This window comes from Erinaceus europaeus, chromosome 2 (assembly GCF_950295315.1).
Source record: "Erinaceus europaeus chromosome 2, mEriEur2.1, whole genome shotgun sequence".
Lineage (NCBI taxonomy): Eukaryota > Metazoa > Chordata > Mammalia > Eulipotyphla > Erinaceidae > Erinaceus > Erinaceus europaeus.
This window is the reverse complement of record NC_080163.1, coordinates 31,316,722-31,329,447: the sequence shown is the minus strand read 5'-3', so window position 1 is coordinate 31,329,447 and position 12,726 is coordinate 31,316,722. Positions and strand designations below refer to the sequence as shown.

The 12,726-nt window shown below is 36.4% G+C and overlaps 1 protein-coding gene and 1 non-coding gene across 5 annotated transcripts in view; both read right to left on the bottom strand.

Annotated features, from left to right (window-relative positions):
• Positions 1-4,262: 4,262 nt before the first annotated feature.
• On the bottom strand, positions 4,263-4,366 carry LOC132537310 (U6 spliceosomal RNA). The gene has a single exon (XR_009548763.1). It is a non-coding gene; the product is annotated as a U6 spliceosomal RNA (small nuclear RNA).
• A 7,616-nt stretch (positions 4,367-11,982) lies between these two features.
• The window catches only part of CCDC192 (coiled-coil domain containing 192), a 268,059-nt gene continuing 267,315 nt past the window's right edge, over positions 11,983-12,726 (bottom strand). For all 4 annotated transcript variants that reach the window (XM_060177542.1, XM_060177529.1, XM_060177535.1 and 1 more), the window contains one exon: positions 11,983-12,320. In XM_060177542.1, coding sequence (XP_060033525.1) covers positions 12,127-12,320 — 194 coding nt within the window. In that variant the 3' untranslated portion in view covers positions 11,983-12,126. The remainder of the gene's footprint in view (positions 12,321-12,726) is intronic.

Genomic DNA, 12,726 nt, shown 5'->3' with positions numbered 1-12,726 from the left:
CAAGTATATTGCTAGAGTTTCTGAAAAGGACCTTTGTGTGTTCAGTGTGAAGGCATCACAAAGAGTTTACAAAGAAATAAAAGTTCAGTGTGTAGTGAAAGGTGTCGAGAAGTTGGAAGACAGCATAGAGTAAGGGGAAAGGAAAGCCTTATTGTCAAGATAAAAATTATGACAAGGATTTCCAAATGCACTATTTATCTCAGGCTTTATGTTCAATTTGCTCATCTCCATGTATTTCTTCCCCTTTCTAAGAAGGCATGGATAAAATCATATTAATAGGTATTTGCAAGAGTCTCTTGAGTGCTAAGGTTGTATGTATTCATGAGTGAATCTGGAGCCTTTTATTCTATTGAAGAGGTGGCATCTTGGGAGTATTTTGTGTACCTTTCATTCAACAGAGATACTTTACTATAGTGGTGAGACTCCTTGTTCCCCATTGTAGTCACTGAAGTACTTTGTCCTTTTTTGCCTGGATTTTAAAATCTCCTTACTTGTTTTGAAGTCTCCTTTGATAAAAGGAAGAAGTTGCATATTCTGAATAAGAAAAAAATAGCATATTATTGTTACTTATATTCAAAACTGCTGGATTTGTTGCATAGTAGAAAAATTAAAAAGGAATCTTTGTAAAATTAGTTTCTCTTGAGGTTAAGTCTGAGAGAGTGTGAACATGAGGTGTCCTTTTATAAGTGTGCAGTAACTTATAACCCGGATTTAGAACAGAGAACAACAGTAATTTTCAGGGACATTGCCTTCCCCTCCCATGCCATTTTAGTGTGGAAGCTGGCAAGTTTTTTTAAAATTTTTTTTTATTAATTTAAGATTTATTTGTGAAAGGAAAATAATGAGGAGGACTAGCAGAGAAAGGGCCAGAGGATCCCTTTTGCTTATGTGATGCTGGAGATCTAACAAGAAGTTTCAAAAGTAAGAATCCAAGTTTTATTCCCTGTGTCACCACAAAGCTAGCAATTTTAGATAGTGTGTCAAAGTAGGAGGGGCCTCAGACAAGTTCCTCATTTTTTAACATTGGTGCATAAAGGCACTCAGAAGTCCCCCAAGCCTTCACAGTAGTTTACTGATGTAAGCTGAAAACCACTGGACTCCATTGTTATTAATGACAGAAATGAGGCATGGTGGCAAATGGATATCAGGATGCCATGTGGCAGTCTGGACAATATCTGCACCCCCTCCAAGCACTGTGGGGATAAAGTCAGAGGTTTTTTTCAAACTCTTTAGCTTTTCTAGTTCCCTCATCTTTATATGTAGATTTTAATATAATATTTTCTATGTAACCAAAACTCTTGCTAAGATTTGATAGGAAAAAATTAAACCTGTATATGTTTGAGTAGAGTTTTCATATGATCACATTGCCTATTCCAGTGTGTGAACACACTATATTTACTCAGTTTTTCTTTTATTTATTTTATAAACATTATGCAGTTTTAAAATTCAGTACAAGTCCCTTAGAATTACACCTGGAAACTTTTAAAGTTTAAGTAACGATGTAATGGCAGTATATATATTATCATATCAGTGTTTTTATTACATGTTTATTACTGCTATGTAGAATGCATTTGATTTTTTATATTATTATTTTGTATCCTGAGACCTTGTTAAGATCATTGATTTGTCCTAGAAGCACTGCTGGGATTTTCAACAACATGTCTTTTTTTTCTTATTTTATTGCACTGGGTATTAAGAATGGTACATCTGGACTTGCTCTCTTCCCAGTATTACAGGGAAACTATTTGCTATTTCATGATTAATGTTTTCTGTAAATATTTTGTTGATGCTCTTTAATAAGAGACTAAGTATTTTATAGGTGAATGGTATATGTAGATATAGACTATATAAAATATATTGGTAGAGGTCAGGCAGTGGCACACCTGATTGAACATATGTCATAATGCACTGCCAGGAATTTGGGTTCAAGCCCTTAGTCCCTACTTGGAGTGGGAAAACATCACTACTGTTGAAGCAATGCTGCTGGTGTCTCTTTCTCTTTCCCTTTCCCTCTCTATCTACCTTTTCCTACTCAACTTCTCTTAGTCTCTATATAATAAAAAACAAATAAAATAGTTTGATATTTCATTATTCAACCTACTGTAATTCTGTTTTTGTTTTTACCAGAGCACTGCTCAGCTCTGGTTTATGGTGGTGTGGGGGATTGAACCTGGGATTAGGGAGCCTCAGGCATGAAAGTCTCTTTGCATAACCATTAAGCTATCTACCCCCATCCTACTCTGATTCTATGAAATTCTTTTTTTCTTGCCTTCAGGGATACCCCTGGGGCTCAGTCCCTGCACTATAATTCCACTGCTCCTGTGGCCATTTTTTTTTAAATCTTTTAGATAGGACAGAGAGAAATTGAGAGGGGGAGGGGAAGATAGAGAGGGAGAGAAAAAGACACTTGCAGTCCTGCTTCACCAGTTGTGAAGCTGATGCCCCTGAAGGTGGGATGCCAGGGACTCAAACCTGAATCCTTGAATAGGTCCTTGTGCTTCATACTATGTGCACTTTACCTCATGTACCAACTCCTGGCCCCTGTAAAATTCTTTAAAAACTGTAACAGAATAAAGAGTCTCATAAAGTGTTCTACGATCGAAAAGGAAATTAATTTTCTTATTTTATAAATCTCTGTAATATGGTCTTTAAAACAAATGATCAGGAAGATTTGTGAAACCTTTATGAACATCTAATAGGTATAAAATATGTATTTTCTCAAGTTCTTACTTTGGGGTAAATCAGCTTTGCTTTGGAGAAAATTTCATCAAGCCTGTCTTCTTCCAAACCTCACATCATCACTGCTGTCTTGAAGCAGTACTAAACATTTAGCTCTCACCTTTATCTGAGGGGAGTGCCAAGCAGTTCAGATTCAGTTACCTGTTCAGCATTTATGGTTAATTGTAACTCCTCATAACATATCTAGAACGACCATTATTTAATCACATATAACTGAAGTAAACTATAGGAATGCTATGAGAAAAATGACATGTTACTATTGTTATTTTAATAACAAAAATTTCCCAGTTAATCTAAGGATTCATTATTTCTAGAATTCATTCAAGCAGCAGAACATTCATGTGTTGGGATTTAAAACTCTTGAAGATATATATACCTGGAGAAAAAGTCTCCTCTAGGTTTCCTGAAGGAAAAGGCTCACAAATATTACAACACATTTAAGTCTTTTAAAAAAGGTTTTGAAATTATTTTAAATTTTTAAAAAATATTTATTTATTCCCTTTTGTTGCCCATGTTTTATTGTTGTAGTTATTATTGTTGTAGTTACTGATGTCGTTGTTGGATAGGACAGCGAGAAATGGAAAGAGGAGGGGAAGACAGGGAGGGGGAGAGAAAGAGAGACACCTGCAGACCTGCCTCAGCACCTGTGAAGTGACTGCCCTGCAGGTGGGGAGATGGGGTCTGGAACCAGGATCCTTAAGCCACCTGCGCTTAACCCACTGCGCTACGCCCGACTCCCTTGAAATTACTTTTTAATGAAAGAGAGATGTAGAGAGAAAGACACAGAGATACAGAAATAGAGACCAAAGCATTTCAGTTCTGGTGGTGCTGGGGACTGAATCTAAGACTTCTGAGTCTCAGGCATAAAAAATCTTTTGCATAGCTTTTATGCTAGCTCTAAAGAGAACTGATGTCTCTTAGATTGTATACTTTCAGAGGAGATTTTCTCTGGTATATGTCTTTGGTTTGTAGTGCTAGTATTTTATTTTGTTATTTTTCCTACTAAAAAGAGAGATTTTTAGTAGAAATGCCAGTTCTTTTAAAATTATATATATGCATTGGATTCTCTAGAACTCACTGAAAAAGCAGCTCAAAAGTTGTCACCTAAAATTGGCCATAGCTGTAGAGGGTCTATTCAGTTTCAGTATTTGATTGTGTCTCAGGGGATCTTTCAGTATGACCTGATACTTGAAATAACTCAGCACTATGATAGGTAGTCTTTCCACAGCCAGTGCTTTAGACTCAGAAGCACTTGACATTTTTAGAAGGTTACTGTGTTTTCAAATTGTGAAGCAAGTATCAAGATGGAAAACAATTTTTTTCTTTCCTTTAAGATTTCAGTTTGTTAAAAGTCCTTGGCAAGAAGCTATCTACAGAACAATTTCATGGAATAGCTCTAAGTTTCTATGGTAAAATAGTAGGATTGAATAACTTCCAGAGGATAATCAGATTAATTTAAATTCTTGACGTCTTTGCTAGATGGAAATAAAGTGGAAAAGAAAGGAATCCAAAGATCTACCTCCAACAATATGAATCTCTAGTCTTTTCTGGATTGTTATCCTTTCACAGGGGACATGCTGATCTTATCTAGATTATTCTAATTTTAGTATATATCCTAAATGCTGAAACTAGCATTCTGTCTTAGATTAAACATGATTGACTGTGAAGTTTGTTAACATCTATAGAGTAACATTGAACTACTTGAGAAAGTCCATGCATGAAGGGTTTAAAATTTTTTCATCTAATCAATTTCAAGTGTATTTATTCACTCAATGAAAAGCTGTATCCAGCAAGATGAAAGTACAGAATCCTTGTGATTTTTGTATTTAATGATTTGATGCTATGGTCCATGTGAATCTCAATCTGAAAAGCTCAAGTTTACATGAGTTCATTTTCTTTATTTTCTGTAATTATTTGAAAATTGTCTCAACCCCTATCTTCCTCAGGAGGGACTGAGTTTCACTGCAGTACTTTTGAGTCTTCTGTTCTGTTGGCTTTATGCCTTGGTTCCTGGTTCTGAGACATGCCCCAAGCCCTCTTTTTTGTCATTTTATGATGATTTGTCTCCTGTCTTCGAAATCAGCTTGATCCCATGAAGTCTGGCGCATGGTGATAACCACAAAATACTAAATCAGACCAGGTGTACACACCATATTACAAGCAGGAATTTCAGAACAGTTTGTCTACAAGGTCAGACAGGTAAGACAAATATCTTAAGCAGCCAGGTATAAGAAAAAAGGAAATACTGGGGCCTGGGTCAACTTGTAGAGTTCATTTAATTTATAACAAAACAAAATAAAACTCAATAAGCAAACAAAAACCAAAACACTCTTTTGGCCCAATCAAATAAATCTGTCAATTGAATCTGGACACTTTGTAATCAGCTTAAGAATTGTGGCAAATTGTCTCTCCTATACATGAACATGAACATTAACCAAAGAAGATTAAACAAATATCTTTGATGTTTAACTGCTCAGAGGTGGTGTTAAATTTATAATGGCCTAGAGACAACAAGTCCTGGTTCTAACACTTCCTAGTTAATTAATCCCTAGTTGGGATTAGCTATCTACCTAGATCCTACCTTTTTAGGATTAAAGAAATGTATATGAAAATGTATATAAAAATTATTATGTAAATATTAGTCATATTTTTACATACTTAACTAATGGGTAGTAAGTAGGACATCCACAATAGTTATTTGTAATGTTTCTTTCACCATTACCATGCCAACTTCATTCAAATAGGAACTAGTCAGTAAGGCACACCTTTCTATTACAAGGCAGAAGATTATATTCCTTTTAGTTTCTTTTAAGTAGAATTTTTTTCTTATTGTTTGGAACCCACAGGACAAAGAAATGGTGCTAGGAATTTTTTTTTCCTTTTTCCTTTTTTTTTTTTTTTTAAATTTGTGTTATCTTTATTTATTGGATAGAGATAGCCAGAAATTGAGAGGGAAGGTGGTGACAGAGAGGGAGAGAGACAGAGAGACACCTGTAACACTGCTTCGCCAGTCTTGAAGATTTCCCTTTTCAGGTGGGGACCAGGGGCTCGAACCTGGATCCTTGTGCATTATAACATGTGTGTTCAACCGGTTAGACCACTGCCCCCGGCCCCTTGTACTTTTTTTCCTCTCCTATTTTGCTGTCATGGCTTGTCTATAATAAAATTACTCCTTAAAAGAGATGGCATTAGATAATACATGTTTGGTGGCTTTTTTAGTGATATTAGGAATAGATTCAAGAGATGTTAGAAATATAGAGGGCTGGGTGTTGGTGCATGTTATCATGCGCAAAGATCTGCATTCAAACCCCTGGCTCCCACAAGCAAGGGGGAAGCTTCACAAGTTATTGAAATAGTGCTTCAGGTGTCTTTATTCCTTCCTTTTATTGCTCCCTTTCATCTGTTTCTCTCTATGTCAAATAAATGAATAAATAAATAAAATTAAAAATGAAATATATCATGCTATTTTCCTTCTAAAGACAAAGATTGGTATTATTGGGTTTGAACAGTACATGTTTTTTAAACAAAAAATTAAACCTTATAAACAAAAATAAAAATGTCATTTTGCCATTGGTTTCTATTATAGAGAATCCATGCATTGAATATGTGACTACAGATGCTTAATTTCTCTGGAAATAGGAACTATTTAAGGCATTTTTTTTGTTTGTTTTATGGATAAAAGTCTTATTAGGGCTTAGAGACCTCATGCCCAATCCTGTCTTTGTTGTTAATTCTGTTTCAGTTTGTCAGTAACTCTTATTTTAAAAAGATGCTTCCTTATATGAACTTGATTCTCCTTCATTAGCAAAAACTTTCTTGTGTCTGGGAAATCCTAGTAAAAAGTTGTTATATTTCTAGCCTTCAGCGAGTTCTCCAGACTGTTCTCCACAGGAGTTGAACAATTTATATTCACACCAGTAGTGCAGGAGGGTTCCTTTGCCCCCATAAACTCTCCAGTATTTGTTGTTGCTGTCATTTATGATATATGATATTCTCACAGCAGCGAAGTGGTATCTCATTATTGTCTTTATTTGCATTTCTCTGACAATGACTCTCAGAAGGCTAGATGGATCTACCCTATCATCCAGCAATCCCTCTCCTGGGGATATACCCTAAGGAACCAAACATCCCCATCCAAAAAGATTTGTGTATACCTATATTCATAGCAGCACAATTTATAATAGCCAAAACCTGGAAGCAACTCAGGTGCCCAGCAAAAGATGAGTGGCTGAGTAAGTTGTGGTATATATACACAACAGATTATTACTCAGCTATTAAAAATGATGAATTCACCTACTTCTCCTCATTTTGGATGGGGCTTTAAGGAATCATGTTAAGTAAGGTAAGTCAGAAAGAGAAAGAGAAGTATGCAATGATCTTATTCATGGACAGAAGTTGAGAAATAAGAACAGAAGGGGAAACACAAAGCAGAACTTGGATTGGGTGGGGTATATTGCACCAAAGTAAAGGACTCTGGAGGGTGGGGGCCATGATAGTGTAGGAGGACCTACGTGGGGGGGTCAGAATGTTTTGCAGAAAACAGAAATTTGACACATGTACCAACCATTTTATTTCCTGTAAACTGTAAAACATTAATTCCCTCAATATAAAAATTTTAAAAATTGTTACTGTGGCAGGGGAAATTATACTGATGATATACTTTTTGAGATTTCCATTTTTTAAAAATTTCTTTATTGGGGAATTAATGTTTTACATTCTACAGTAAATACAATAGTTTGTACATGCATAACATTTCCCAGTTTTCCATATAACAATACAACCCCCACTAGGTCCTCTGTCATCCTTTTTTGGACCTGTATCCCCACCCCCACCCCAGAGTCTTTTACTTGAGATTTCCATTTTTTTTTTAAATCTAGCTCTTTCCTATTATGAGCCCATCTTTTTGAATCTTAGGTGCTTGATATTTCATGCCTTTAAATATTTTCTTTTATCTCTTAAGAGTTTTGGCTCTGTAGTCTCTATACTTGATAGTTGCATTATTTTTGGCAGACCCGAGAAAAAGGCAATGGTTCTCGACTTTATTGTAATGTAGAGGCTAATGGTGGCACAGTACCATGAGCAAGTACCTGGGTTTGAAACCACGTTCCCTGTTTTCAGAAAGGACTCTTCAAGGTCTGCAGTTACCTATCTTTCTCACCCCCTCTCTCTTTTCCTCTCCACTCTCAATGTCCCTCTGTTCTATCCAATAAAACAGAAAGAAGGAGAGGAAGAAAGAAAGAAAGGAAGGAAGAAAGAAAGAAACAATGCTCAAACTTAGAGATAAACAGAGGAAAGCATAGGAGATAATTAAAACTTGAATTATTCAATTCATAATCACATGCATTTAGGTAGAAAATATTATAAGTGCATTTAGGCAGAAAGTATAGTTTCTTTGCGTTAGCTGAACCTAATTAAAATAGACATTTCTCGGATAGTTTCTCCAATGACTTGCTTTCCTTCAAGTGTGTTGTTATATATTTTTTATATTTTTATTTATTTATGAGAAATGTTAAGAGAGAGAGAGAGAGAGAACCAGGCATCATTCTGGTACATGTATTGGTGGAGATTGAACTCCAGACCTCACGCTTGAGAGTCCAGTGCCCTATACAGTGCGCAACCTCCTGGACCATGTGTGTTGCTATAATTTCAGCTTGCCTTGAAAGTATTTGGAAGAAAATTAACATAGTAAGGAATCTAAACTACTAAATATAGCACATATTTAAATTGGTTAAACATATCACACATTTAATTTTACTTGCTAACTCTGAGAAAACTTAGGATAAAAAGAAAATTAAAAATATGCATATGGGGGTGGGGAGACAGCATAATGGTTATGCAAACAGACTCTCATGCCTGAGGCTCCTAAATCCCAGGTTCAATCCCCCGCACCACCATAAGCCAGAGCTGAGCAGTGCTCTGGTGTTTCTCTTTGTGTTAGTGTGTGTCTCTCTCTCTGCATCTCTCTCAAAAGTAAAATTAATAAAAAAATATGCATATGTCTCTAAATGTTTTTTAGAATACTAGAGAATGGATTGAGCTGCTTGATAAATATTTTAATTTTCTGAATATTTTGTTACTTTTAAATTAGATATATTACCCAATTATTTGCTAAATTTTCTTTAAAAAATATGATTATCACCATATAATTTCTTGCAATACTTACACTAGATATTTTTCAAGATTGGTAGACTTTCAGCAGTACAATTTGTTCCCAGGAAAATAAAATTTTGGCTTTCAGAGTGGACTCCAACCTGAATCTTGTTTTGTTACAATGATGTGTTTAGCACAGTTTGAAGCATAACTCTCAATTCTCTGGGGAATAGCAGAACATGGAAATGAACCTTGCTGACATATGGCATAAAGGTCATAAATGCTCAGCTAAGAGTTTTTCCATTTAGAAATGCTTCACGGGAGTCGGGCTGTAGCGCAGCGGGTTAAGCGCAGGTGGCGCAAAGCACAAGGACGGGCATAAGAATCCCGGTTCGAACCCCGGCTCCCCACCTGCAGGGGAGTCGCTTCACAAGCGGTGAAGCAGGTCTGCAGGTGTCTAGCTTTCTCTCCTCCTCTCTGTCTTCCCCTCCTCTCTCCATTTCTCTCTGTCCTATCCAACAACAACAACAACAACAATAGTAACTACAACAATAAAACAAAAAGGGCAACAAAAGGGAATAAATAAATTAAATAAATATTTAAAAAAAGAAAAAAGAAATGCTTCAGAGACACCTCTTCTCACCTCTCTGAATTGCATGAAATGTGAATATCTGAAAAATTCTTATTACTGTTGCTTGAATGTCACCAAAAGAGATGATTTATTCACACAGGCCAAATCTCCTCACTTCTGATTTGCAGATAACCTAGACCTGAGTCTAGATCAGCTTCTTGTAAAGACTATTTTATATGGTAAGTAATACTTGATGCTTTCTTCTTCAGGAACTGGCCCTAGGATGTTTAAATGTGGTAGGCTCAATTAATTATTAATAGCTTCAGTTCTACCTGTTATTTTACCTCTAAGACTACTTTCCTGTTGACTAGTCAGGACATTAGACACGTATAAGTGGATCTACAAGTTAACCAACCCTCCCCCCATCCAAGATAAGTCCTCTTCCACCTGTCTCATTCCTAACATTCAATAGTTTAAAGACATTTTTATGATAAATAAAGAGGTTGGAAACTACCATAATAACAGATCCATACTGCAGAGAGGATAGTTTGCTTATAGATATTTTACTCTTCACAAACTGAAATGTGTAAAATGCTGTTACAGAAGTACACTGTACGAACATACCAAACCTCAACCTTACCTTAGTGTTAGAATCAATAGATAGGGGAGCCAGGTGGTAGCACAGTGGGTTAAGTGCACATGGTGTGAAGCAAGGACCAGTGTAAGGGTCCTGGTTCAAGCCTCCTGGCTCCCCACCTGCAAGGGTGTCACTGAAGAGGGAGACCTCTGTCTCCTCCTCCTCTCTCAATTTTTCTCTGTCCTATCCAACACAACAAGGGCAACAAAAATGGAAAAAAAATAGCCTCCAGGAGCAGTGGATTCCTTGTGCAGGCACTAAGCCCAGTACATTTGAGAAGCTTTATGAAAGTAGTGATAATTAGGTTTACTTCCGGTCCACCCAATTTCCCGTCTTTTTTTATAGTGGCTTTTATATTTAAGAGACTCTTGTATTCTTGTGAACTCCTAGAAAAATGTTTCTTGTGATGCTTTTAATATCTATTATTTTGCCTAGTGGACAGGAGAGTTTTACTGAATTGAAAATGATGAATTAAATCACTTAGTGATACAGTCAGAGTCAGGAGAAAACAGAACTGCTCTTCTTTTTTAAAAAATATTTATTATTTATTCCCTTTTGTTGCTCTTGTTTTATTGTTGTAGTTATGATTGATGTCATTGTTGTTGGATAGAAATGGAGAGAGGAGGGGAAGACAGAGAGGGGGAGAGAAAGATAGACACCTGCAGACCTGCTTCACCACTTGTGAAGTCACTCCCCTGCAGGTGGGGAGCCGGGGGCTCGAACCCGGATCCTTAGGCAGGTTCTTGTGCTGTGCGCCACCTGCACTTAACGCGCCCTGCTACCACCTGACTCCCCAGAACTGCTTTTTCTAAGTCATGCTACAGTAGGGAAGTAACTGAAAGAACTATACTGAAGTATACATATTGAAGTCATTCATATCTATCAGCTAATTTGATTGGAAATAGCTCATTTGGTAGGAATGCATAAAAGAGAAATATGTTATCATCTCTTCTATTTAAGTAATAACAGGGTATTTTCCCTTTATTTATTTTCTATTTTTCTTGACATTATTTTGTCCATAACTGCTCTGTATATTCATCATAGACGAGTGTGTTTTGCTTTAGTTTTGCACCTGAAAGAAAGCTCAGTGTTGTATGTATTCCCATGGAGATACTATGTCCTAGGACACTTTTACCAAAGGGCTGCAGCTCTGATTCATCCATTCTATATTTGTTTTGATTGCTTTGGTTTTATTTCATTGCCCCATGTAAAATGTTAGTAAAGGACACAACTTAGGGAACTATATTATAAAGAATATGAAAGGACAGAACTCTGGCTTGTTGACAATGATTCTGGTCTTCAGTACCCTGATATCCTTTAGTTTGAAACTTGCCCCCTTTTTTGTTTATAATTGAGATGTATTCTAAAAGCATTTTGTGCCATTCCTTATTCCTCTGATAGGTCCCTGAAAGAAGGATGTGAAGTTCTTTGATCATTTCTCTAGTTATTGTTTTTCTCACTGTTACTAGGAATGTGTAAAAGTATAGTATTCTGGGAGTTGGGTGGTAGCACAGCGGGTTAAGCGCACATGGTGCAAAGCACAAAGACTGGTGGAAGGATCCCACTTTGAGCCCCCAGCTCCCCACCTGCAGGGGGGTCACTTCATGGGCAGTGAAGCAGGTCTGCAGGTTTCTGTCTTTCTCTCCCCCTCTGTCTTCTGCTCCTCTTTCCATTTCTCTCTGTCCTATCTAACAACAATGACATCAATAACGACAACAATAACTACAACAATAATAAAAAGACAAAGACAACAAAAGGGAAAATAAATAAAAATTTTAAAAAATCATGGTATCCTATAGCTGTGTGTAGTGTATGATCACTGAGCAGTGTGTGCTTACACACTCATGCCTTTGCTTTTTTTTTTTCTTTCTAATATGAACATGAGAAAGTTCATTGAAACTCTTGAACTTGGGTTTGCCAAGAAGAGACCATTTGGATTCTGAAATTTACCTTGAATACATTTAAAATATCTTTTATTTTTTTCTTACTGGATATCTTTACATGTTTTCATCCGAGGTCAGAGGAATGTTGCTATTATTAGAAAAAAAAATGGGGCTTCTTATAAACATTCCTATGAACTGTTGACCTCTTAGAAAGACTGGGGCACCCGCTCAGCCTCCAGCTGATGAATCTTCTTTTCTTTTTCCTCTAAAACTTCTTCCAACTGTGTGATCTTCTCACTCTGAAGTGAAACCTGGGTAGACAACTCCATAATCAGGCTATTTTTTCGATTATTTTCCACAGGCGAGAATCCTCCACAGTGCTCTTTCAGTGAGTTGTCTTCTAAAGCAAACAAGAAAAGGAAAGCCTGAGTAGTTTTAATTGGATTATCCCGGAACTCAAAGAGAGGGAAGATGAAAATGTTTCATTTCTCACGTTCTTAAAAGAGAACATAAATTTGAGTCATCTGGTCAGATATATTGAGAATGGAATCTGCATCCAGTGAGAGAAACGATATTGGATATTCATGAAAAAAGAACTTAGAAGCCTCTGGAAAGAAAGGAGAATCAGTCTACCAATATTTTTAATACATATTTTAACTTTCAATTAAGCATGGGAATAAGTTGCCCATGGAAATTCACCAACAAATAAGTCCTCCTAAGTTTTATATTATCCATAAGAATCTTAAGAACAACAACCATGCTTCAGTTTGAACTTTAATTCAGCTGGAGAAATGTTTGTCACTATT